Source organism: Syngnathus typhle, linkage group LG20, assembly GCF_033458585.1.
Source record: "Syngnathus typhle isolate RoL2023-S1 ecotype Sweden linkage group LG20, RoL_Styp_1.0, whole genome shotgun sequence".
NCBI classification, from domain to species: domain Eukaryota; kingdom Metazoa; phylum Chordata; class Actinopteri; order Syngnathiformes; family Syngnathidae; genus Syngnathus; species Syngnathus typhle.
This window is the reverse complement of record NC_083757.1, coordinates 5737542-5765047: the sequence shown is the minus strand read 5'-3', so window position 1 is coordinate 5765047 and position 27506 is coordinate 5737542. Positions and strand designations below refer to the sequence as shown.

Sequence of the window (27506 nt, the reverse complement as noted above, 5' to 3'; positions counted from 1 at the left end):
TGTAGTATCATCAAAAATTCTGCTCTATCGTGATTAATATTTGTCATCTCCCCAAATCATCAATTTGTAGTCTCAATAAGACTCGTCTTTGACTGAGTATCAAAGCTTCCGACGATCCTCAAAGGCAACACCTCGACTGCTGCTACTGCTGCCATGAGAGCGGGGAGGCAGGCAGGGAGCACGAAGAAGAACAAGGAGGAGGGGTGGAGAGAAAGAGTAGAAGAAGAAAACGAAGAAGTAGGAATGGGGGGTGTTCTCGTCAATTATGTCCTGAGTAAAGTGCTCTGTTTCCAAATTTCCATAGAAATTCACTTTGCTCCCCCCCCCACTGGCAACATGTGAATTTCAAAGGCCTTCCACGACGCTCACTTTTCTTACAAACTATCTTCACTTTCTCTTGTGTGCTTGTGCGCCCCCCCCCCCCCATCACTCTCTTCCTCACACACACACACACACTGCTATTAATTTCATGCTTCCCTCTGCTTTTCTCCTCTGTTACTGCACACACATGAAATGACATGCATCTTTGCTAATGGTCATGTGGCTATTTTGCACTAGAATAGAATAAGCAGTGCAGAACCAATGGAAAGCGGTTTATCAGGACCAAACTGCATGTATAGAATATGCAAAAAGGGAAAGGGCCCTCAAATTAAATTATCCTAGTGTGGTCATTTGGAAAAGCTTGCATCCCGATGGACCGCCAGGATACCAATACAAAAACTCATTTCTGGGGCAATGATGAGGGCCACAAAAAAACGGAAATACAATAATAAAATATAGAAACACATCAACACACGCACTGTCACTTTGTGAAAAGGACTGCAGACACTAAGTCTGCGAGCATTAACACGCAGAAAAGTGGCTATTAAATGAGCCTACTGTATATATTTGAAAAGAAGCATCACGCTATTTTAGCTTTCTTTGGGTCTAAAGGAGGGAAATTTATGTCGTTTATTTTGCAGTCAATTGATTTGCATAGGTGAATGGAGCTCGAAGCTAACGTACTGGGATTTTTATGGCCGGCGACGTGTTTATGTGCAACTTCGGTTCAAAAGCATTAGAGCAGCAATAATGGCTCTTCTTGGGGTGTAAACAATGTAAATCCCAACCACACGTTAGTAGGAAATGATCCAATTTCACATAATTGGTACCAAAATTATGTTTTATTTACTATAAATACTTGATCTGTTAAAAAAAAAAAAACTCCCAGGGTGTCAAAAACGCCCCTGGTATGTTGAGTTCAATCCACCACTCTAATTTGGGATCTGAATCAAAAATTGAAATATAAAAGGACAGGAAATGTTCGAAAATAGGAGGAACGAACGATCCAGTGATTGGGAAAGAGTGGCCTAAATGTAAACAATGTTTGTCCTGCTCCCGCAGTCCGGATCCAGTGTTGTTTTCATGGCGTTAGGATCCGCTTCCGGGTTTTGCGTCTCTCCTCGCCCCTCACTAAGATGGCTGTGTCTCGCGGAGCCTCGTGCTGGTTCGCTCGATTTCTCGCTCGCGCTCTACTTGTGCGATAGAATCCTTTTCGTTTTTTCTTTTTTTAATACACTAACGCGCTGCAAACTCGCTTGCACTCCCCCAGTTTAGCCGTCTCCGTATTTTTCGCGTGTTCTCCTTCGCCCAAACTTTCCCCCCCGTCCTTGTTTTTTTTTTTTCCCCCCTCAAGTTGAAACGGAGTCGCGGTGGATTTACCGGATACCGGTCCGGACGCAGGGCAAAACCGGGGGAGGGGGGGATGAACCGGGACGACGGGTACGTTGTGTTCAACGCAGTTATATTCAATGACTATTCGGCGTTTAATCGCGAGTGAGTGGCCTTGCTGAGATAAAAGGGGCGCCGTAGAAGGAGTGGGGAGGCGAGAGAGGGGGGATATCATGGCCGCTCAGGTCGCCAGCGTCGCCTCTCTCAACGCAAGCCCGCCGTCCGAACTCAAAAAGCCAGATCGGGACTCTCAAGAGGAGTCGGCGCCGGGGGAGAAGCAGCCGCAGCAGCATGAGAACAAGGAAGCGGGCCCCGACGGCGGCTCTCCCGGCCGAAAGGAACTGCAGGACGGCAGCGACGCTGCTGGGGGAGGAGGGGATCCTGACATGAAGAACGGCAACGGGAATTTGCCCAGGGTAAATAATAATAGCAGTAATCAGAACGATTCCGGCGGGCCCGAAGGGAATAACCATCCCGGCGTGGGACACCACCACACGGGCCCCTTCCCACCACCTCCTTACGGCTACAACCAGCACTACAGCCGGGCCCCTTTTCATCAACATGGCGGACAACAAAGCCCTGGCATGGCAGCTGCGTCGGGGCCGGGCATGATGGACCCTTACCCCGCCAATTCCCACGAACATGGCTACCCCAACCACTATAACAACTACAGCCCCTTCCAGAGCAGGACTTCATATCAGGGTCAGGGCTACGGGGCCATGAGTTCCCCGCGGAACAACCAGCCCCCGGCGGCTGGGGGGCAGCCAGGCAAGCAGCAGCCAGCAGCGGCGGGAGGAGGAATGGCTGCTACCTCCTACAACAACCAGAGGTATAATATGGGAAGCCAGCAGCCCACGTCGACGCCGACTTTGAACCAGCTGCTGACGTCCCCCAGCTTGGCCAGGAGCTACCCCAACTACCCGCAAGGAGACTACAACAACCAGGAAGGGGGCACCAAGGCGGCGGCGGGGGAGATGGCGAGTGGATACGGCGGGGTCCATCCGGGTTGGCAACAAAGAGCCCACCACCCGTCTCCCATGAGCCCGGGCAACACCGCACAACCCCCCAGTAGGAACCAGGTAAGTCCCCGCACTCGCAAACCTACTACGCTAAGCTTACCAGCCATTGTCTATGGAGCAAGAGCTCTAAAATGGCTGCCTCTCTCTTTTCACACACCGCCACCCCCTGCAACAGTGTTTCGGAGCGAGCAACGAGTCGTGTTTTTTGTTTAAAAGCAACTTTTTGACGCGAGGAGGTGAGAGAGGGGGGTGACGAGTTTGGCCAAGTACGGCGAGGAGTTTGGCAGGAGAAAGTGTGCGTTTAAAGAGCAAGGAGGTGATGTTGCCGTTTTCTTCCTTGTTTTCCTCCAACCTCCATTTAGCGATTCGACTGCGAATAGCCGAGCCTTGCCTTCCGTCTCGCTTGCAAAACGATCAAAAGTATCTTATGTGCTTCGTGAAACTTGTCGTCGTTTAAACAGGGCGCAAATGACAGCCGCGGACTTGGGAAAATTGCATTTGCATATTCATTAAGCAAGAAGCTACGTCCTGCAAGTTGCTGCATGATGGTAGTGTGTGTGTGTGTGCGAGCGAGCGCGTGTGTTTTTTTTTTTAAAATAATGACCACCAATTAAGCGTCCACTCTGATTCAAAACGCGTGATTACGTCTTTTTAATGAGTGTTACCCGGGTTTGTCTTTTTTTTTTACACCCTCCCTTTCCCCGCTTCCGCGTTGTCACTCCGGCTGCCTGCACTCGGGCTCGGCGCAGATTGCCTTTTGCTTTGGGATTTGAATTATGGAGGTAAAAATCGTGCTGTCAGAGCCACAAGACAGTTGGTCTTAGGTTGACATGCGAGCCGAGATCTGATTGGCTGGCCGTCCCTCCGCTCTCGGCCATTTATAATTGAATCTAATGGGAAAAAAAAAAAAAAGGGCTGCAGCCTCACTACCGCCACTTTAGCCTCTTACACACTCCTCCACCAAACAAAATAGTCCTGCCTTTCGCCCCCTTTTTATTCCTTTATGTTAGGAATTATCAGCAAGTGCGTGGTTTTAAAATGTACCTATGAGCTATCTAATCATGTTGTGGTCATACAATGACAATATTTGTTCAGTATTTTTTTGTTGTTGCAATTTTCAGGTGTAAACAAGAAATAGGTGGCTAGCTTTGGAGTTATTTACATTTGCTGTTAATGTTAATTAAGCTGGTTTTAATTGGATTTCCTTATTCGTTATCCTATGATTAAATTATCTGTAATTTATCAAGGCTGTCCCAACAAAATGATGTTTTTGTTTGTGGTAAATTGTAAAAGAAAATTCATGTTATGAGAAGATGTTGCACTGGCTACATTTGTTTACAAACAGGAAAGGTGTCAGCCAAGTGTCACAGCATTCCCTCCCTCGCCAAGGTTTACAATGGCCTCATTTACTTTCTCCGCGCATTACTATGCAAGCAGCGCTCACCCTTGCTCCTCCCTCGAGTAATACCGGTCACATTTGGTGTTTGTTTACATTCTGGTTATGTCATTTGCACCGACAGGAGAGATGACAGACAGGACAGCGTTGCCACTCTAGTGGTACATTTCTGTACGTTAGCCGCAATAATAAAGTATTGCGTAATATGGCACTTGAAGGGTCAAATGTTTTTTCCGATATTATGTTATTATTTATGAAAAACAACCGGATGCTTGTTTGTCGATCTCCCGACTTTTCTTTTTTGAAGCTTTTTTTTACCCCTTGTCGCAGCACCAAAATAATTTGTGTCTGTTTTTGCCGCCCCGAAGCTTTAACCTGAGCACAAGCGGCCGTACACATGAAGTCCAGCATCGACGTAGGCGAAAGAAAACGATGGGCAACCATCGCCGATTTTGAACTGCAAACGACTTCTCTCATTAAACCTTACGTGTTGGAAACAGAGAAGATGTCTGAAGGTCTGAAGTGCTAATGGACTTTTTTTTTGCGGAACGTTGCCGTCAAAAGCGCTGTCAACAGGCAAAAGAGACAAAATAGCTGTTTTTAAATTGTACAAGGCTCGACTGAGACTGGTGATTGCACAAGTCTGCGACATTGGCGAAGGTCACATTTGCGACAGTAAAACTTTAAGTGTAGGATAATATGGAAGGAGGTGATGGGCATACTAATTAATTGTCGATAAATAGTGTATTTTAAGTAACTTGAGTTGAAGTTTGACGGCGGCGGGCTTGTTTTGACGTTGTTACCCAGCGCTGTGACGCCGAAGTTTGAATTAAAACCTCGAGTATAAACTCGGTTTGAAATCCACGCACCAAAGAAGTGGCGTTATTTATTGACTTGCCTGCCGCTAATGGATGCGCACGCTTCTCCGCCGCCGTCTAAAAGGGAGCCCAGCCCGCCTTCCCCCAACCGCTGCAAATCGCAAAGTAGCTTACAAATCAAACGCTCGTGTAATGAAGGTGGACGATATTTATCGGCGCCGTAGCATTCGGAACAGCAACGCCGTTTACCAAAGGCGTAGGCATTTGCTTCACAAATGCTCTTTATATGTAAGATGGCGTAATTTCACTCGCAGAGGCAGCACTTCATCACCAAGATATTGGCGTGTCTTAATTTTGACCCTCCCTAAAAAAAAAAATTAAAAAAATTCTATCTCTAGTCAAAACTGCTACAATTTCCCATTGTGTCCAAAAGGGGAACGTGCTCCCTTTCAGGAGGAAGTTCACTCTTGCACTCTTGAGCCGCGCACTGCTGAGTAATGATTCTCCACAAGCCACATGGACAGCATGCTGCCTTCCGGCACTTTGTGTGTAATTTTGTGTGTGCGTGCGTATGAGACGTGAGGGTGTGTGCGTATGCTGTGAGAAACGGTGTCAGCGATACCCGGGGGGAGGAGGGGTTTGTTTTGTGAATGATCTTCGTCTGCCCCCTGACAGCTGTGTGTGTGTGTGTTTGTGTTACACTGCACTTATTTGGCGGCGCTTTGTAAGCGCGTGCGTTCGCGTGCGTGTCTGCTGTCGTTGCCGCCTCGGGAAACTCTCTGACCCGCTCGTGCTCCTCGCATCACCAGCCGTTCATCTTCCTTAAGTGACGCCTCCTCGCTTCCACGCCACTGTGCCACTGTAACCCCTCAAGACAGCGAAGCCTCCGAGGCGCCATGGCGACGACGTCGCGACATCATTGCCACGGACGAGGCCTAAACGGAGCCTTCATTCCCTTTGACATTTGCCTCCTTAAAGGCTCCAGATTAGCATAATAATATCCTTCTTGTGCTCGAGGGGCGACCTGATCGACTTTTTGACGTATGCTGCCAAGGCGTTCCGGATTTGAAGTAGTTAACCTTTAAAAATGGAAACCGCTGTTGCTAACGGAAGGTAGGGAATGACTCTTCCGGTGAGAATATATGATGAAAAAATATTTATTTATATAATGTTAAAATAGATATTTACTGTATTTCCTCATACCGAGCATCCAACCCCCCCCCCACCCCCCGCTGCAAGCTAGCACCAGGCCATCCTTCGCTTCTCATCCGAGTCGTCGTGCGGTCAGGGCGAGCTCCCAAGGTTGATGCGCCTGGACGCCAGACTAATGACTTAATTGCAAACGTGGCCTCTCTGCTTGTTTTTGGCGGTCGCCCGTTTACACTAACTGTCATTTATGGGCCCGTCCTGGTCGCTTTGGGCGTCACTAACGGTTAAGCTTCTCCTAAAAGGTTATTTTTAACATCAAGTATGCAATGTCACAAATGTTACTGGTTCGGTGAGTGATTTTGCGACAAACTCAATTTTGCTTTTAATAACTTTTGATTGTGTTTTGAATTGTTTCAAATTGATTGGCGGTAACAGACATTATTTTTCTATGGTATTGTTCCATTTCGGTGTGAAAATGGATTCATGTTTAGAGAAGGATATTTCTCGACAGGTTACTGAATTTTTCAGTGAACGATACATAAAATATGATGACTAAATTGTGACATTTGCAGCCTGGCTGATTATCTCTCCTGAGATCCATTCCGTTCTTTGGTTCTGAGAAGATGTCATTGATCGTTATCCTGTTTTTGAAGGTAGTCATTTCGGGTAGATTGACATCACCAGAGGTCATAGGTCATTTTTCTGGTGAAGTCCGTATGTTGTTGTTGTCTGCGCAAATCAGCCACTTCTCAGTCTCAAGTTTCATCAAGTCGAGAAAGTGTCCCGGCAGCGGAAGCAAGCGTGCGCTTCTGTCAACCGTGACTGTGGATAACATCAACGGTGTGACGTAAGCCAGCGAGACCGCCGTGCACCCACACACACGTCCACGTGGTTTGCCCTTTTGGAAACAACAATTGGAGCCATAAAATTGACTCCTGCCGTCTCGGGATCGGATATCCTGTCGCCTCTTTTGTGCGACATGCGATGGGCGCGAGGGCCGGCCTTTCGGTGGCGTGTGTTTGGGCTGCCGCCTTGCGTGCTGAGGGGCTTTAACGGCGAACAATGGTGTGTGCGCCGTGGCGGATTAAATTAGCGGCAGTTGTTTATCGCCCCCCCCCCACCTCCTTTGCCGTTCCGGCCCATCTGCTCCCCCCTCCCTCTATGGCCCTTTACAACCCCCCCCCCCCCCTTCACCACATCACACAGACACTTTTGAATAGTTGCAATCTCCACCAGCAGGCCTGTCGTGACACACTACATCAGCCCAACCTCTTCTGCCAAGAGTAATCGGGCTCTCCTCTATGCAGATTAGCCATGTGCTAATTGTGGTTATTTATTTATATGCTTATGGGAGTCAAAAAGGGAGGGGGAGGAGTTACCTCGCCAATTGGATGACATTGACTGAGCAACAAATAAGGGAACGATTTTGGCAGCCTTTGTTGCCATTCAGTGTTCATGCCTAATATTTCTTCGAGTGGCCTCGAAGCTGAGGTGGCTAGGACGACGCTATCGTTTTATTACTCAACGACCAGTCGAAGAAACGAGTGGCGGTTCAGTGTCAGCGATGACTCTCGGGAGCTGGAAACGCCGATTATAGTTGAGCTGTACTTTCCAGCTCTTCTCTCTTTGTGCTGAGCTGTCAAGCTTCTTAAAGGAAAGCGGCCATCCCAATTCCACGGTGATGTATCGGGATCCGCCGCTCAGCTTCAGCCCAAGCTGTTGTCCGTTGAGGCCCCGTGTCACATCGCGTGTGGGAGGGGGGGGTGATTTGTGTTCTTACTTGCCAACTGAAGTTAAAAGTGCATTAGAGGTCACAGGAGTGTGACTACCAAGGCTTGTTACATCGTTCCCCTATGGTGCAGTTGGTAATGACCCACAGTAGTACCCCCCCCCTTGTCATATCTACGCCCCTGAACCTGGAGGAGCTCAATGGAATGTGGCCTGGAGGTCTCGGATAGCCATAAAACCCGAAGTGGAATTAGTTATCTTGGATAATGTCGCTTGACCACTCTGACAGCCTGTTGATCCCCCCCAATCTTCTTCCACACCTACGCAGCTTCCAAGCGCACGCATGCGGACCTCCTCTCGCTCGCTCGCCCTAGCCATCCCCCTCCAGACCGCCTCGCCTCCGACTGCAGCACTGTCATTCATAGAATGCCAAAGCCTGCTGCTTTATTAAAGACCAGGAAGCGCAAGGCCTGGCCCAGGTTCAAACAGCGGCGCAGCTGGGACCTGTTACATTTTCGGCAGACTGCCCTTTCCGTCTGCCGGGCTATAAATAGCCTGCGGTGGTTGTCTCCCTTAACCAAGGAAAAGAGGTTTTGGGAGGGGGGAGAGGAAAAACACACACACACCGATTAATAACCGTGGGAAGCAATGAAAGCTTTGTGTCTGCTGCCCGGGGTCAGCGGGCCAGGAGGTGTTGCTTCCTCAAAGCCGCCATTGTGGCTCGTGCCTTTCTGCTGCGGTCACGGCGCCGCCGCCCCCGTTGCCAATTTCTGACCACAAATCAAGAAAACGACCACGTCAGGAAAGGCCGGCGGGATTCCAGGTTTTAATTATTTACGTTTGCGTCACGTGCCGGGGATTCCCTCCGCATCATCTGTTTTTATGACCTTGGCCCCGACTGCTGACAGCCGGCGCAACTTCTACATTACACTACGGCCCCTCCCTCCGGGGTCCAGACACCATCCTGACGTGTCTCCAGCTGAGCGGCGGGCCCACGTCCAGCCACCGCAGACACTCGCACTTCCTCACGCATAACTCCTCCCCGCCGTTTTCGCCTGCTGTAACAAAATCCACCCACTGGCACAATGAGCCCGAGCAGGAAAAGGCTCCTGGCAGTTAGAGTAGGCCCCCGTTCATTCATTCATGGCCAATGTTTTCCTTTTCGAGTTGAAGACTAAATTTGTGTCCTCCTTGAAACTTTCTGGGAAAAAAAATCTGTTTATTCATTGGGATTCTTCCTGTGTGTCCTCCAGCCTGCAAGCCCAATGGAGCAGGTGGGGAAGATGCGCGGCCAACCATACGGAGGACCCAACCCTTATTCCCAGCAGCAACAGCAGCAGCAAGGGCCTCCCGCAGGGCCCGGACCCCAGCAAACAAGCTCCTACCCAGCGCAGGGCTACGGACCTCCGGGCCCCCAAAGATACCCGATGGGGATGCAAGGTCGAACACCAGGCGCGATGGGCAGCATGCAGTACGGACAGCAGGTCGGTACTTATTGATTTGAAGGATGTTTCTTGCAACACAGAGTTGTTTTTTTTTAGTTTTTTTTTTAAAGCACACAGATAAAGAGGGGTGCCATTTCCACGGGCATTTGAGGAAATTCTCAGGTTTGGCGCCTTGGGAAATAATACTTGCTGGCTGCATCGGTAGAAAATGAAACCGCAAGAAGCCATTAGGATGTGTTCAAAAGGAGAGCTTGGGAAATCCATGTTTTTTTCCCCCCCCCTCTCGGCACAGTGCGCAGACCGCTTTCTTGTCGTACAATCGACAGCAAGTTTGTGCCGAACAAAACCTCTAATGAACTCTCCCAGCCAGCCAGCGGGAAAAAAAACGCGTTCATGAATCCTGCAGAGTCAAACCCTTTTTTTTTTGCCTCCCTTCCACTTTGAGGTTTTTATGCCTGTTGTGTGTAGCCATTGTCATGCTCATCCGCTCGGTGTCTGACTGTCGACTCCACGAGTGCCCTCCAGACATTTAAAAAAAAAAAAGTTTCTATGCCCTTTTATGTTGAAGGTATGTGCAGCGCAGTACTTGATGGCGTTTTCATGTACGGCAGGTTTTTACCAACTTTTTTTGTTGCATTTATTTGAAAACCTCTCCAAAGCACTGCTTGCTTTTTTTTCTCCTCTTGTTCCTCGCAAGGTCAGTACTCTTGATATAGTTTCAACCGCATTGAATTGAATGAAAGTGTGCACAAGGAAAGTTTTTCATTGAAGCTCGAGGGATGATGTTGAAAACATTTTTTTTTCATGTCACTAAGTTAATGTGGCTTGCCGGAGATTTTGCGTGTACTTTTTGACTCAGCAATAAGGAGTTGTATTTTTAAACAGTCAGCTTGTCAAGCTTCTCGTTTTAATCCGACAGTGCTTTGATTAGAATGTTCGGTAAAAGGCGGATCTGCATTTTACCAGCTTTTTGACCATTCACCTTCCTCCTTCCGTAGATGTCAGCCTATGGACAACAAGGGCCCGGAAGCTACGGGCAGCAGGGGCAGGGCTATTATGGTCAACACGGCGGGCCGCCTCACCCGGGTCAGCAGCCGACACCTTACCCCGGCCAACCCCAGAGCAGCTCTGGAGCTCCCTTCCCCCAGCAGGGGCACCCCTCACAGCCGGCCGGCCAACACGGGCAACCCGGGGCACCTTACCCTCAACCCCAAGGTCCTCACGTTCCTCCGGCTGGGCAGGCGCCCTATGTATCTCCTCAGCAACAGCCGAGCCAGCAGCAGCAAGGTCCTGGTCCTCAGAACCAGCAAGGCTCTCAAGGCCAGCCTGGCTACCCTCAAGCCTCCGCGCCAGGCCAGCCTACGCAGCAACAAACCCCGCCGCAGCAGCAACAAGGCGCACCAGCGCAGCAGCAGCAGCAGCCGCCACCACCACCACAACAACAACAACCACCACCACCGCCACAACAGCAAGCAGGAAGTCAAGCTCCTCAATCCCAGCAACCACCAAGTCATGGCCAGCAGAGTCAGGCATCACCATACTCTCAGACACCGCCACTGCCGCCGCAGCAGCAGTCGCCATATCAGAGGTTCCCACCACCCCCGCAGGTATTGTATTGTAACGTTCACACATATCACATAAAAAAAAAAAAAAAAAAATAGTGAGCAGGAGTGCAAATGAACCACAATTTTGCGGGTGTTCATGTCATATATTTTCCTGATTTGCTTTTTTTTCTTTTCAGGAACTGTCCCAAGATTCCTTTAGCTCCCAGTCCAGCGCGCCTCCTTCCAACCAGCCCATGCCTTCCAACAAGAGCAGCCAAGAAGACAGCATGCAGGGCCGGCCGTCCAGTTTGCCGGTGAGTCCTTTTGTGTGTCATGTGAATAGCAATATTTTCAAAATAAAGAAAGAAAATGGTTTCTGCTCCGAACACGATTTATCGTAATGCTCACTACTCATAATGCGAGCGTCAATAAAGGCGACGGACAACGGAGCAGATCTCAAAGTGCAACACATTAGCAAGGCGTCATTCGATTGTGACATGACAAAGCGCCACGCGATAGTTTCGTTTTTTCGATCACGTCGGCTGTGTTTATAGGCCACTCTCCGCCGCTAACCTCGTTCCAGGGCCCGGGGAAATGCGAGTGAGTAATGAGATCATTAATGAGAGACAATGAAAGTGAGAGAGCAAACGTCAGCGAGGCGACGGACGGACAGGGTGGTGGTGGTGGTGGGGTGATCAAGGGGCGAGTGAGTAAATGACTTCAAACGGTGCAAGCGATCCGTCGGCGTGGGAGCTCGCCGCGAGCGAGCGAGGAATGATAAGGAAGGTTGTCTTTGCCAATAAGGGATGCCCTCAGGACGTGTTACCCTCCTGTTTATTTTCTCTCTCCTTTTATTTATTTATACATCTCTGCGGGCTCTAACCATTGGCTGAGCTGGCCACGCTTGGGCTATTTTTACTTTTTCACTCCTTTCCCCCCTCCTTTCTCCCCCCCCCCCGGCAGTCTTATTGGGGATTCCCTATCTGTGCTCGTTGATTGGCTGCGAGACATTAATCTGCTTGCCTCGGCGTGTCGGAGTCCGCGCGACTGTGTACAGATTAGAACGCATTCAAAGAGCCTGACAGCCTGTTAAGGTCAGGTGGCCCTTAACCGTTTGGAACAAAACAAATGGAACAGTGCTAGAGACACTTATTCCAATCGGGTGTTTATTGATCATGTCATGATGTAGCTCAACGTCTCGCCGCCGACGTCATGTTGTCTTTAGACAGCAAGTAAACAGCGAATGAGTCCAAATTCTGCACCTGGAAAGTTGTGAGGGGGGGTTGGCAGAATTTGAGTGCTTGTGAGCGTCTGTGTCCTCATAGGGCTGAAGGAAAGCAAAACAGGCGGCAACAGAGCAGACAACCGACTAGCTAAGCAGGTTGAACCGGTTCCTGGTTTGCTTTCTGCCCCTGGCTCCGAAACACACGCGCTTGACTGTTGAGCATTAACCGCCTAACTGCAGTCACATCCAACGGAATTTTTCCAAACCAAGTTGACTTGACTTAGTTTTGCATCATATTCCCGCTCAAGTCCTATGACCGACGAGATGCGGCGGGCTCAAAGGACTTGTAGGAGCATTGTCGCGGCTCCTGTTAGCCGGGCCTTAAAAGTCTTGGAAATCTCTGCAGCTCCGTCTTTGATTCTCCCCCCTGGAAGTGAGACTTCCTCTCCATCTCGACCTACGAGAGCGGGACCTTGTATTTTAATCTCCCCGTTGTCCTCTCGTAGGTCTTTTGTAGCCCCTTTCGTCACTGTTGGCTTAATCCCGTCAAAGGCCGCCCACGGACTCCTCGACTCGTCTTTTTCATGTGCTCGAGGAAGGTCACATGTTGGTCACACACTTTGAGTTTGTTTTCCTTTGCCTCCCCCCCTCGTCTGAGTTTTCTCTCTTCTCTCGCCAGGATTGAGCGATTATCAGAATTTTGCTTGAGCACAGATTTCAGTCACAACCAAAGCTGTGGTACCACCCACATGGAAAAAAAAATACAAAGTCAGTCTGACCAAATTATCTTTAATAAGGCACAATTGTGGATCCTCCAGTCTGGCCCTGATCACAGCCTGCTCTGCCCTTCTACAAAGCTTCCCGTTCCCTGCTCAGCCCAACCCAGCCCAGTGGTGCTGCGGCAGCTAAGCTTGTTTTTGCGACATAGCTTCGGAGCAATCAGCCTGACAGGGCCGCCCCCCCCCTCCCTCTCACCCTCCCTCTTTCGCTCTCTCACTAAACCAGCCCAACCCCCTCCCTAGCTTTTTTTTTTTCCTTTTCTTCCAATATTGCACTTTAGTGTTTTTGCTTCATTTCTTTTCAGTTTTGTGTTGCTGCCTCTCTCATCCAACCTTCTAAATTCTTGCTTTCTCCTTGCCTTGCCCGCGCTCGGCCTCCTCCCCCCCGCTTTCTGGTTGGCTCCCTCCTTCAGTAAATCAGCTTTCATAACGCTGTGCAGCACAGCCCTGTTTTGCGGGGCTGTGACGCTCGCCGCGCTTGGCTTATTCAGAGTCCGGGGCCGGTTTCCTGTTGCTATTCTGGGGGCCTCGCTTCCTGTGTCGACTTGTATTATTCAGATTCCCGGGCGCCTCTCGCTCGCTCACTCCTGCGTTGACGCGTCCTCCCTTCTCATTCTCCCCCCCCCCCCCAAGTGTGTGATTTTTAATTAATGTACTCGAGAAAATTCAATGTGCTGACAAAGTGTGTTGTTTTGTTTTTTTGTTTTTTCTCGCGCGGGTGAATTGGTTTGTTGGCGGCGAGCGAGCGTGTTCTGTTTGCGCTCTACTGTGAGCCTGCACATAGAACCCCCCCCCCCTCGCCTCCCTTCTTTGCTGCTCACTCTCACACACTCCCGTGCCCCTCCCCTCTGCCTCCATTTGTGCTAGGCTGAGCTAGTTTTGCAGCACAAAGACTGTGGCTGACTGCAGCACTGTCTATCCCCTCGGCGTTCTATCGGCTCTACCCCCCACCCCCCCGCCCGGAACTCGCTTGGATGGATGAGAGGGTCCCCACAATGAAATTACCCCTCACTCTGAGCTATCTACACCCCCCCAACCGTCCCCCTGCTAGATATTAGGCGATTTTTGCAGCGCCCTCTAGACACCCGGAATGTGTGACAACACCGAGAGGAGGGGCGATGCCTCTCTGTGAAGTAGGCAGACTGATTGTAATCACCTCCCCTCTCTGTCCACATCTCCCTCAGGCCCCTCCATCCCTCAGCTCTCTGAAGGCCAGAAGCCCTCAACGAAGGCTGGGCAGCTGCCTGCCTCGCTGGGGCATCTGTGCTCTGCTCAGGGACTCCCCATGACCATTGTGATTACCACAAAAGGCCCCCGATCACACACACACACCATCTTTACATTATTCACAACAGTCAGACCCCCCCCCCCCCCCCCCCCAGACACACACAGTCTCCTCCCACCCCTTTCCATCGGGCGACACACAGACTGCTCCAGTGTTTGTCCCACCTTCATTGTTCCCCCCACAGAGAACTCCAATTAGACTAATGTGGAGCATTTAAAAAGTAGCTCTTTGCCATTTGTTCCCTGTTCTCACCTGGGGGGGGGGGGGGGGGGGGGGAGAAGACCCCTTTTAAATGTCCTCCTTCCAACTTAGGCCCATTCGTTCTATATTCCTCTGGCCATGTGGCTGCCAGTGATGAAGCGGCGGTGTGATGGTGACCTCTGGAGAGAAGCTATTGTGTCCCCCAAGGATTGCGAGGCACCTCTTTGATACTCCGTACAGGTTCCACGAGTGCCAAGTGTCCCATCTGCCCATGTTGGATGTCAAATTCTGTAATGGCTGCTTCTTGGTGCACGAGGCAGGGGCCTTGCCTTGTCTTCTTGCCTTGCATTGCCTTGCTTCTCCTCCTGTCACGTCACTTCTTTCCCTCACAGTGGAATGGGAGTGCCCCCTTATGGTTGTGCTCAGCCCTGCAAAATCACGTGCCCGGGCTGAATCGGGCCTCTACCAAAGCCTCCCTGGCCCGGGACGGTCCGGGTTACCATCCCACGCTTCGAGGTGCTGTTGTTTACACGCCGGAGATGATTTTGTGAGCGTCAGACACTCGAGCGGGCTTTCGTTGTCATCGTATTGATGCCGAGTCATTAGCAGCCTCAGAGGCTGAAATCTAAAAGAAAATGGCTGTCTGTAGTGCTAATTGCAGCAGCAGATTGCGTGACAAACAAACAGATGTGTGAAGACTTTGAGCTTGACTGGTTCCTTCGACCACGGTTGCAAAGGCTCGACCGAGTGTGTGATTAAATAAGTGGCGCCTTTTGCGTCGTGTCCCGTTCCAATCACGGGCCTCCTCCAGGCTGCTTCTTCTTCTTCTTCGCCTCCTTTTGTAGTAGCTTGACTGCGCAGTGACCCTGGCAAGCACACGGGGAGGCCCAGGAGTGAGCGACAAGACAGAGATGGCTGCAGGGGAGGGGGAGGCGAGGCGCTGTGTCGGCCCTAATGTGTCAAGCACGTGGATTGCGGTAACCATGGCAACCGTGGAGATGCAAGCCATACCCCTTTCCCTCTTAAGCACATGAAGAGGTGGTTCTCCCCCCCCCCCCCTGGTGATCTGCCTCGTAGACAGTTTGACTGACAGGTGAACTCTGACCAGGTCACGCCGGGCTCCTTTGCGCCAGATCTAGTTCCACGACTGGTCTGTGTCACACATTCCAGATATGTGTCATTATCTCAAGGCCGCTTACTCTCTGCGCTCACTCGCAGGCGCTTAAAAAAAAAAGAGAGAGAGAGAGAAAGAAAAAAAGGAGAGAGAGCGGCTGGCTTGGCAGACTAATGGCTGTGGTCGGGCTTGACTGACTCAGTGAAGTAATCTGCAAATGGAATACATTAAGACAGGCAGAGGAGAGTGCACATGACTCAGGAGATGTGGAGAACGCGGGAATTGGCCTGCGTCCATACAACCATAATTGCATTTCTCACCCCCCTTCCAAAAAATGTCCTTAAAATTAATTTCCCTCTTCTTTATATTCTAAATTAAAAAAAAAATCCCTCTGTCTTTAACCATCACGAGCAAGCTGCAGTTTGTCGTGTTCCCGTTGCGAAGGTCCATGTTAGGCAGAGCTGGGGAAGCACAAAATGGCTGCCACAGAGGGAAGCTTGAAGCTCTGCAGGAAAGGACTGCGGCTTTCTCCTTTCTGCGCCGTCCTTTCTCCACTTTTACAATGTCATAAGAGTAGCATTTAGTTGCCTGTGTGTGCGTGCGTGCGTACGCGCGTGTTCAACATTTGTCCTAATAAATATTATTATGATTATAACTTACACGACAGCCTTGCCTTCACTCTTTTCCTCCACCGCGCTCTGATCTTCGCTACTCACCGTCCTTTCCTTTCTAATTAAGACTGTTGAATATCACGGCCACGGCAGCATTACTATCACCGCCAATAAGCCCCCCGCTCCACCGCACCGCTCCCCCCGCCCCCTCTGCTCCTCGCTGTCCGGCCCTGTGCAGTCAGCAGAACTAGCTGCTGTGTGTGCGTGCTTGCGTGCAGTATTGAGCCGGGAAAAATCGATGGCTGCAGAGTGGGAGTGTGGAAAGGAGCGTTTGTGTGTTCCGGGCTGGGCTAGCGTGCATCCATCGGGACTGAGGCCGGGCTGGGACTGCCGCTTAGCAGGTGTTTGCTTAAGAAGGTTTGTCTTAAGCACCTTGACTTGGCACTGATCTGCAAACAGATGTGACAGAGTAACGTGTTTTGAAATAGACATCTCTAGCTTGTTTTTAATAGTAGAACTTGAGTAGCCTGTTTGTTGACTCCCACCGAAGTGTGTCACCCATTTGCAACGACACCCTGACCAACAGGCCTGACTCACCTTTGCCCCCTAAGAGGTAGTGACACAACTTGACCCCTGACCTTTTACGCCTCGGGGTCTCAGGCAGAGATAAATGTCGGGCGTCTTTTTCTTCTTCTTCTTCTTCTCCGTAACAATGGAAGGACTCTTTGAGGATGGCGGCTACCAAGGTGGTCATTGTGCTGGCCGGCAGACACATGACCGATCTTGTGACGTCTCGGTGGAACTTGGGTGGGTGTCGGAGACGGGAGGCAGGGTTAAATGTCAGCAGACAACAATGGTAGACACAACCTTGGTTGATGAAAGTAGTGGTCCTCAAACTCTGGGTCTGTGAGTCTTTTGGTCTCCTTAAATATTTGGAATAAATCATGTCATATGATTTAAAAAAAGTGCACACCCTTGTTGAAGGACCATGTTGGGAAAATCTGTGAGCTTTTCTAATTCAGCGCAAAATGATCCAAGATAATAGCCCTGCCTGCTGTGTGTCATATGCTTCACCCGTGCAGGTCAGAGAGGCCTTGGCTTGTGCAGGCAGTCTGGGAGAGGGGGGGGGGGGCGTTGTATTGTGAATCAGCAGTTTCCTCCTGTCGCTCCCTTTGTGGTTACTCCATCAGGTCACATCCCCAAAATAGCAACGGGCACCGTTTCAAGCGCAAAAAAAACGCCAGCTTCAGGGGCGGCAGCCAGCCTTGCGAGTGTGTGAAATTTCTATGGGAATTGTTGGCCACCTTCCAGCCAATGCTACACCCCCCCCCCCCCCGCCCTCCTCCCCTAACTGCCTCCCTCCCCGCTTCCTCCGATGTGACTGGCAGATGAGTTTGCATTTCTGAGGAAGCACATGGGCTCCACGTGAGCAAGCCGGCATGTAAACATTCACCTTCGCACAAGCGCTTCGGGCCGGGAAGTCACGATAACAGCGTCGCGTCGGCAGCAACCGCCAGTAAAAGGAAGCATTCATCTGACCGAGGCGTTCAAATCACAAATGTTTGTTGCAGGACCTGTCTGGCTCCATCGACGACCTTCCCACCGGCACGGAGGGCGCCCTGAGCCCGGGCGTCAGCACCTCGGGGGTGTCCAGCAGCCAGGGGGAGCAGAGCAACCCCGCCCAGTCGCCTTTCTCGCCGCACACGTCGCCCCACCTGCCGGGCATCCGCGGACCATCACCGTCGCCCGTGGGCTCCCCCGCCAGCGTCACGCCCTCTCGCAGCGGCCCTCTGTCCCCCGCCGCTGTGCCAGGTCAATAAGAACATCCAAATATTAGAATAGTACTTCAAGACGACGACAAATGGGAGCTCTGCGTAAATGCATGCATTTCCACTGAGGAGTTGACGCCGTGTCAGATGCCGCTCAAAAGCAGGATATATTTTGGAGCGCAAAGTGAACGCTGGCACACTCCAAAACACGAGCGCTCTCATTTGTAATTCATGAGGCGACTTGCCAGATGGGAACATTAAGTCTCCATCTACTATCACAAGGCTTGTAAAGCATCCAAACAGCAGCCACTGTGTCAGAGGCAGCGTTGCTTTTGATGTATTTTTCCGGTTCTTTAGAAATTGCCGTTTTTCACAATTCCCACGCTCAGTTCATGGTTATCCAATTTGCGTCCGCTTACAGGTAATCAGATGCCTCCCCGGCCGCCCAGTGTCCAGTCTGACAGCATCATGCACTCTTCCATGAACCAGTCAGCCATGGGCCAAGACAGGGGTGAGTGTGCTGGGAATGTTTGTCGATGAGGCCACCGCTAATGTAGAATGACTTCAAATGACGGCGCTTCCCGTTTCTCGCCCTCCAGTGTACATGCGTAACCCACAGATGCCTCCTTACGGGTCCCCGGGACAACCTGGCTCTGCCTTATCTCCACGCCAGTCTTCGGGGGGTCAGATGCATAGCGGAATGGGACCCTACCCCCAGAACAACTCCATGGGAAATTACGGCCCTCAGGGGAGCCAGTACGGACCTCAAGGTGATTATGCAGATAATCCAGATTTCCATTTTCATCTCACTCTCCCACTACGTATCAAATTATCTCTTTGCTTTGAAGTCTTCTGTGAACTTTGAAGAAATTGTCCCTGTGAGTCATAGCAACCGACCACCGGGGCCCGATAAAGCCCCGCTTGTCAAAATAGGCGGCACAGAGGTAAATTTAGAACCGGACCACAGGGACCGAGTAGATGTAATCTGAAGAATCCCGACATCCTCTTAAAAGTCACCTTTGAAAACAGTAGGTGGTCATAAAGCAATGGCGGCGGGTGTTTGGTTAAAGTCGCGAGATGGTTGGAATAAGGTCAGGTGTGTTTTGTACCATGCCAAATTTTCCAAACCCAAAAAGTAGTTAACGTCTGAAAATTCAAAGGAGTATGTTTTCCTCATGCCTCCAGGTTATCCTCGGCCGCCGGGCTACTCAGGGATGCCCAATGCTAACTACCCAAGCGGGCCCGGCATGGGCGGCTCCATGAACCCCATGCCCGGCCAGGGCAGCGGGGCGCCCTACGCAAACATGCCCCCCGGCGGCAGAGTGGGCCCCGGCCAGATGGGCGCCAGGCCCTACGGTCCTGGCATAGGCTCCAACATGGGCAGCATGCCTCCTCAGGTGGTATCGGGCATGTGCCCGCCTCCGGGAATGAACAGGAAAGACGGCGGGCCCTCCATGCACCACGGACCTTCCAACTCCATCCACAACAGGTGGGTGCCACGCAGCGAGGCAACATGTGACGCTCTGTGTTTGGATCGCAAATCCTTTCAGCAGAATGAGACGGTGCATGCGTGCGCTTTCTTTGCTTGTGTGACCATGAAAAATGATGAGCTTTTCCCACGTGCTGTGTTTAGTTCGAGTACATGGCAGCAGACCAAGTACTTATCAGAGAGAGGGAGAGGGAGAGAGGTGGAGGGAGGTAGAGAGAGGGAGAGAGCGAAGCGGATCAGTGAAACGCGTCCTTCCTGAGCGAGGATGCCAGATCAGCCTCCAGACATTCAGTCATCCTGATTTTGGCAAACGCTAGAGTCACTCGATAGAAAAACGGTGCTTTATTTATTTTTCTCCCCACAATGATCAAACAAAAGCTGAGTTGTCGCAAAAAAGAAATCTGACTTGCTTGGAAAGACATGTTGCGGGAATTTTTAAGCCATAAGATTGTCTTCGACAGGCCGCCCGGCTACCCCATGTCCCAAGGCATGATGGGTTCGGCTTCTCCGTACGGCCCGGGCATGAACAGCATGCACGGCATGATGAACCAAGGCGGCCCAGGTCCTTATCCAATGGCTGCAAACATGGGCAACAACACTCCCGGTGAGCACACGATGCACGGCGCAATGTTTAGTGAGCCCCGTGGCACGTATTCTTATTTGTTTGGCGTTTCAGGAATGGCTCCCGGTTCCGAGTTTGGCATGGACAAAATAAACCAGGCCCAGAAGATGAACAACAAAGTGGACGGCACTCCTAAAACTGAATCCAAAAAGGTGGGCGTTTGCACTTGGTCCGTCGCCTCGTTTCGAGTCAAACTAAATTTTCTTGGACTCCCTGCAGAAGTCGAGTTCTTCAACCATCACCAACGAGAAGATCACTCGCCTGTATGAGCTCGGCCCGGAGCCCGAGAGGAAGATGTGGGTTGACCGCTACCTGGCCTTTGCCGAGGAGAAAGCCATGGGCATGAACAACCTCCCCGCCGTGGGGCGCAAGCCTCTCGACTTGTTCCGACTCTACGTATCCGTCAAGGAGATCGGAGGCCTCACACAGGTACGCTGGGATTTGCTTGGGCCTTTGTGCAGCATATTTGAAGCACATCTTTCTCACCCAGGTGAACAAGAACAAGAAATGGCGGGAGCTCGCCACCAACCTCAACGTGGGCACGTCAAGTAGCGCCGCCAGTTCCCTCAAGAAGCAGTACATCCAGTGTTTGTACGCCTTTGAGTGCAAGATCGAGCGTGGCGAGGAGCCGCCCGCCGACTTTTTCAACACGGACACCAAAAAGAACCAGCCGAAGATCCAGCCACCTAGTCCTGGTATGTTCTCAACCTCTTCTGCCTCTGTGTAACAATATTGGAAGCTCAGTGCTGACCAGCCTTTTCTGGCACACTGAAGGCCCGCAACTCCAAATTCGGACCTGCCTGTCTACTTTTAAAACAAAACAAAATGGTTGAAGAATTTACAATGTAGTTTACTGTACATCACAGTGCTTGTCAGCTGGCACTGGTTATATGAAAGAAGGGGGGGGGTACGGGGGGTTAATATTCGCTACCTGATTGGTGCCTGGCCCAGGGCTACAAAGGAAACACTCCCTGGAGATTAGTACTGAGCCAGAAATGATGAATGGGAGGGGGGTGGGGTGGAGGGACGATGCTCGAGTGTGTTAAAGTCGCACAATTTCTCTGACTCTGCCCTCCACCCCACTCCCCCCTACCCCCTTTTCCTCCCTCGTAGAAGGGAAATCCCTGCCGGGGGGGAGGGGGGAAGGGGAGCTGGTGCGAGAGAGGCGCGATGGTGACGTGAGACATTGTGAATAAGCGTAACCTGGCAGTGACCCCAGCGTGCATGTGCGCGCGGCGCGATTTAATGACTGGGAAGCCGTGAGTCATCAGACTTGAGTCCTGAGCAGGAGCACGATACTGTGTCTCACACACAAACACAATCCATCAGCAAGCATCATGCACACATGCGAGCGTCACCATTCTGACAGCCTGCCTGGCTGGCCGGCCGGCCGGCCATTTGTCATTGTCAGAGGTGAAGCTGTTTTCCCAGAGGCGGATGTGATGGCAGGTTGCTTTTCCGAATACACTTTAAATGCGTGTCCTGATTTTTGTAGCTGGTTCTGGATCGCTCCAAGGCCCCCAGACTCCTCAGTCCACCAGTAGTTCCATGGCAGAGGGGGGAGAACTGAAGCCTCCCACCCCGGCCTCCACCCCCCACACACAAATGCCTCCCATGCCGGGTGCCAGGTACGACTCGGACACGACATTCTTGCAAGAAACCGTACAGACCAAAAACCGCATTTTCGTTGCTTTGTCATTAAAATACTGTTTTGTTTTCTTTTCTTTCTCAGGAGTAGCGTCAATGTGCAGGACCCGTTTGACGACGGCAGCGACCGGGCGTTTTCCCGGAGGAACGCAATGACCCCCAATTCTCAGAGCTACCAGCCCGGAATGGCCGGTCCCGAGATGATGGGTCGGATGGGTCCCTACGAGTCGAACAAGGACCCCTTTGGCGGCATGAGGAAAGGTGAATGGACGCGCCGACTGTTTGATCACACGCTAAAATGGAACCAACCTAACACTGTTTTCATTTAAGCTGGGGAGCAGTTCATGCCACCCGGTCCAAACAGCGGGATGGGAGATCAGTACAGCAGAGGCCCACCAGGGCCCATGGCAAATCTGCCAATGGGTCAGAGGCAACAATATCCTTATGGATATGACCGCAGGTACAGACAGAGTCGACGATGGAATTTCTTTTCGGGTAAATCTGTGCTGTTTCGCCGGAATTAAGGGCACAAATTTAACCCACAGGCAAGAGTCAAGCATGGGTCCTGACGGGAGCATGGGACCCGGGGCCGCTCAGCCCAACATGATGCCTTCCGGAGCCGACACGGGGATGTACTCGCCCAGTCGCCCGCCGCCCCAGCAACGGTAATGACTGAGCTCGTCAGACGCGCCATCTACGTTGTGCTCGAGCGGCACTTTCCGCTTCATCCCTATATGCAATGAAAGTGACTTTAGTTTGTTGGTCCCTAGGCACGACTCCTATGCCAATCAGTACCCTGGCCAAGCAGCGCCCCCTGGTGGCCCGTATCCAAACCAACAACCGGGAATGTATGCACAGCAGCAACCGGTAGGGATTCTAACAAATGATTCAGAATAAGATGAAAGTTTTGAGCATTACAAAAACGGCTGCCTGCTTCTCACCAGAACTACAAGCGTCCTGTCGACGGCGCCTACGGCCCGCCCGCCAAGCGTCATGAGGGAGAAATGTACAACGTCCCTTACAGTGGTCAGCAGCCTCCAGGACCTCAATCATCAGGGCCCCAGGGCCAGCAGGACATGTATAATCAGTACAACGCCTACCCCGGAGGGGAGCGGAGACCCCCAGGTCCGCAGAACCAGTTCCCATTTCCCTTTGGCCGGGAGCGCGGATCGTCATCGGGCGGGCCCAATTCCCAGTCGCCGATGCCTCCGCAGATGATGACGAGCCCAATGCCCTCGGGTCCCGACGGCCCCCAGGGCCCCATGTGGCAGGGCCGCAACGAAATGGGCTATCCCAACTATCACAACCGCCAGGGGCCCCCCGTGCCGGGCCAGACCCCCGGTTACCACGGCATGAACCGCTCCGAGGAGATGATGCCGTCGGATCAGCGAATGAACCACGACGGCCCGTGGCCCGGCCACGTCAACCAGCGACAGCCGCCCTTTGGACCCGGCGGCTCCGGCCCGCCCATGACGAGGCCCCTGCCGTCAACTTATCAGACGTCGCAGAACCATATTCCTCAGGTGTCAAGTCCGGCCCCCATGCCACGGCCCTTGGAGAGCAGGACGTCACCCAGCAAGTCGCCCTACATGCATCCGGGCATTAAAGTGCAGAAAGCCGGCCCCCCGGTGCCCGCCTCCCACATTGGGCAGGCGCCCGTGCAGCAGCCACTCATGCGGCGGGATGTGGGCTTTCCTCCCGGCTCTGTGGAATGCTCCGCACCGCACCTCAAGCCACGGAGACGGCTAACCATGAAGGACATCGGTAAGCAACTTCCACTAAAAGGCCGACCCCCCTACGTACGTTTGTGGCTCTTTCTGATTTTGTTGTGTTTTGACAGGCACGCCTGAAGCGTGGCGTGTGATGATGTCACTAAAGTCAGGGTTGTTAGCGGAGAGCACCTGGGCCTTGGACACCATCAACATCTTGCTGTATGACGACAATAGCATCACCACTTTCAACTTATGCCAGGTACGGTCCATAAAGCCGCGAAAGCTGTATGAGCAGATTGAGTGAAGGTTCGATGGCAACTCCTTTTGATTTTCAGCTGCCTGGATTCTTGGAGCTGGTGGTGGAGTACTTCAGAAGGTGCCTGATCGAGATCTTTGGCATCCTGAAGGAGTACGAAGTGGGCGACCCCGGTCAGCGCACCCTACTTGACCCAGACGCCGCCGAAGACTCGGACGACGACATGCCGATGCCCGAAGGAGAGGTCGTTCACACCGACGACGAGGAGGACGAAGACAATGACGCCGGGGTCCAGTCGGGTGAGGGGGCGGTGACGGAGGAGAGGTCCCAGAAAGACGAGGATAAAGGCGAGGAGAAACCGAGGGTCAGGGAACCCGCTACCTCAGGGTCTTCCCAGGACCCCAACACAGAGAGGCCCAGGCAGGCGAGCAAGTTTGACAAACTCCCCATCAAGGTGGTCCGCAAGAAGAACCCCTTTCAGGGCAGCCACGCATCCAAGATGGGCCAGCGGCAGAGCTTTGACAGTGGCCTGGTCCACTGGAGCGTGGGCGGCGGCGACATTACCGAGCACATCCAGACGCACTTCGAGAGCCGCGTGGCGCGCCCAAAGGCCCGCAAGCGCTCGTCCAAGGAGAACAGACTGGGACAGGAGACCCCAGGCCCGGAGGTCCCGGTGTCCCGGGCCACAGAGCTGGCTGCGGCCGCACCGGTGACCGCCACTATCGACGACGTCCTGTCGGCACGGCCGGGCTCGGTCACGGAGGAGGCGGTGCGAGGCGGCGCCGAGGAACAGAAGGAGAACGGCAAGTTCCTGTTCAGCATAAATCCCGAGCTGCAGAGCCGGCGCAATGTGAAGATCCTTGAGGACGAGCCGCACAGCAAAGACGAGACGCCGCTCGGCACCCTGGCCGACTGGCAGGACTCGTTGGCGCGGCGCTGCATCTGCGTGTCCAACATCGTGCGCAGCCTCTCCTTTGTGCCCGGCAACGACCAGGAGATGTCCAAGCACCCGGGTCTGCTTTTGCTGCTGGGCCGCTTGGTGCTGCTGCACCACCGACATCCCGAGCGCAAGCAGGCGCCCGTCACCTACGAGAAGGAGGATGAGGAGGATGAGGGCGTGAGCTGCGAGCGTGACGAGTGGTGGTGGGACTGCCTGGAGGTCCTGAGGGAGAACTGCCTGGTGACTTTGGCCAACATATCGGGCCAGCTGGACCTCTCGGTGTACTCGGAGAGCATTTGCCTGCCCCTCCTGGACGGCCTGCTCCATTGGGCCGTGTGCCCCTCGGCCGAGGCCCTGGACCCCTTTCCCACGCTGGGCCCGCACGGCTCGCTATCGCCGCAGAGACTGGTTCTGGAGACGCTGAGCAAGTTGAGCATTCAGGACAACAACGTGGACCTGATCCTGGCCACGCCGCCCTTCAGCCGCCTGGAGAAACTGTACGGCGCCCTGGTGCGGCTGGTGGGTGAGCGCAAGGTGGCGGTGTGCCGCGAGATGGCCGTGGTGCTGCTGGCCAACCTGGCGCACGGCGACAGTCTGGCGGCGCGCGCCATCGCCGTGCAGAAGGGTAGCGTGGGGAACCTGCTGGGCTTCCTGGAGGACAGCCTGGCCGCCACGCAGTACCAGCAGAGTCAGAGCACGCTGCTGCAGATGCAGGCGCACTTTGAGCCCACCAGCGTGGACATGATGCGCAGGGCGGCGCGGGCCCTCCACGCCCTGGCCCGGCTGGAGGAGAACCACTCGGAGTTCACGCTGTACGAATCGCGGCTGCTGGACGTGTCAGTGTCGCCGCTCATGAACTCAGCCGTGTCGCAGGTCATCTGCGACGTACTCTTCCTGGTCGGCCAGTCATGACAGCCGTTGAGGTCCTCCTTCCGTTCCCGCCGCGCCCCGACTTTTTTGTGAGCAGAATTTTAGACTGTCCTACTTTTTTTTTTTTTAATTTATGCAAAATCACCTCAGATTCCACTGTCTTTCTCCCTCTACCGCGGACAGGAAGGAATACCATGAAGTAGAAAGATAACCGCAGGAGACAAATGGATGGGGACCCCCTACCACTTTCCTCCCACCCGCGTGCGCGCTTAGCCCCGAAAGGACTCGTTTTTCAATGAAAAAAGAAAAATGACCAGGAAAAAAAAAATAACTGTAACCAAAGTTGCTGTCTCGTTTACAGTCAGTTTTGGGAATGCTTGCTTTCTCTCCCGAGGACTCGGGATTGCTGTATTGCTCGGCCGCCCCCCCCCCCCCTTGCCCCCCCCCCCCCCCCCCCCCCCACACACACACAGGAACCACATTTGGGGGGCGGACACATGTGCTCTCCTGTGCAGTAGATTGTAGGACTGTTTTCTTTTTTTCTTTCCCTGTACTGTACACCTTCAAAGAAAGTGTCAACATACTGTAATAATACTGTTTCACACTGAGATATGCCGACTCGGCAGCAAACTGTAGTTTTTATGTGGAAAGTGGCGAGGACGACGGCTACCCCCCCCCCCCCCCCACTCCCCCAAAGTACGGTGAACCTACAACACCCCGACCTCTCCTTCTCTTTTGTCCCTTGATTGTATGACTTGTACTGGGACTGGTCCTCGGCGCTAGATCCAAGCAGACCCACCCGGCTGCGCTGTATATATATCCCATGTTGTACATGAATTACACACCCTTCTCTATCTCGCTCTCTGTCTCTCGCTCTCTTTCTTTTTGTTCTCAATTCTATCGCTTCACCGTTTTTAAAAATTACCACTTAACACACACAAGACACACGAGACTGTCTGGTGCGGCTGTAGAGAATATAACGAGAGAAAAAATGTCTTGAGTAACAACTAGACCTTGATGAAGAAAAACTTTTTATTTTATTTTTTTCAGTGATGCGGATTCTGCATATTTGTATTTCAGATGTAGCTAAAAACTTGATGTAAATTTACCCCCTTTCTTTTTTTTGTTTCTTCCTCCCCAGCCCTCCTGCCCTTCTTTTTTTTTTGGCTCAATGAATATCATTTATTCAGTATCAAATCTTTATACTATATGTTCCACGTGTTAAGAATAAATGTACATTAAATCTTGCTAAGAGCTTTGGTGTGGATTTTTTCAGTAATAATTGAAAGTGGTGTTTTCGAGCCATTCCTCAAATGGCCATTGTTTATTGAAATATTGAAAAGCATCACACAGATGAGCAGATTTAAATTCATACAACTTTGGAAACAGAACTTTGGTGATTGCTGACTCTTTGACCATTGGATATTACGTCTAAGACAGAAATATGAAAAATGGAAAAGAGACAGGTAATTTGTTTTTCATTTGAAAGGAAAACGCCACAATCGAAATATATATATGTATGTGTATATGAATGTGTGTATATATATATATATATATATATTAGGGGTGTAACGATACATCGATTAATCGATATAATGCTCTACGATTTATTGGTATCGATGCTAAACGTAAACATCGATTTATATCGCCGTGTTTGACTTCGGACATTAGACGCGACTTTATTTTGAAATCCAGTTCATTGTTGCTTACTTCCTCTTTTCGGGAGCAGTGAGCGGCGTGTTGCGTTGTGAGCAGAGCAGGCACGTGAAAGGGGAGTCGACAACTAGTACGCGGCTCCTGGGCTAGTGTCCAAAAAGACGAGGAAATCTCCTCCCCTTTAGGCTTCAAGTCATTCTTTGGAAGCACTTTGGATTCCAAAGAAAAGACGACTCAACGGACAAGACACTTGCAGTTTGTAAATCCTGCCATGCGGTGATCAAATATTCAGGGAGCACAAATCTCGATGCACATTTAAAGAAAAAACACGACATCAAAGTTCAGTGTTAAAATAAGTATTGTATACTACAATACTCTTGTAATTTCCTAAATAAAGAGTTTGCAGTACCTTGGTGATTTTGCGTATGAATTGTTATTAATCAGGATATTGTTCTATATTTTTTATTAAAAAAAAAAATCGATCGTAGAGCACTATATCGCGATATATCGTGAATGAATCG

General features: G+C 51.7%; 1 protein-coding gene across 2 annotated transcripts; it reads left to right on the top strand.

The window, feature by feature from the left end:
* The first annotated feature begins 1411 nt into the window (after nucleotides 1–1411).
* arid1ab (AT-rich interactive domain 1Ab) lies at nucleotides 1412–26577 on the top strand. Of its 2 annotated transcripts, XM_061266573.1 has the most exons (21): nucleotides 1420–2539; nucleotides 2606–2789; nucleotides 9074–9304; nucleotides 10264–10872; nucleotides 11007–11123; nucleotides 17596–17836; nucleotides 18215–18304; nucleotides 18393–18563; nucleotides 18979–19282; nucleotides 19744–19886; nucleotides 19959–20056; nucleotides 20124–20333; nucleotides 20395–20599; nucleotides 21400–21532; nucleotides 21637–21812; nucleotides 21882–22011; nucleotides 22097–22216; nucleotides 22322–22418; nucleotides 22496–23315; nucleotides 23392–23522; nucleotides 23599–26577. In XM_061266573.1, the coding sequence occupies exons 1-21, from the start codon at nucleotides 1884–1886 to the stop codon at nucleotides 25369–25371; spliced, it is 6639 nt and encodes a 2212-aa protein (XP_061122557.1). In that variant the 5' UTR covers nucleotides 1420–1883; the 3' UTR covers nucleotides 25372–26577. The 2 variants fall into 2 exon arrangements, with proteins under 2 accessions (XP_061122556.1, XP_061122557.1); XM_061266572.1 differs by having other exon boundaries at nucleotides 1412–2789.
* Nucleotides 26578–27506: the final 929 nt, after the last annotated feature.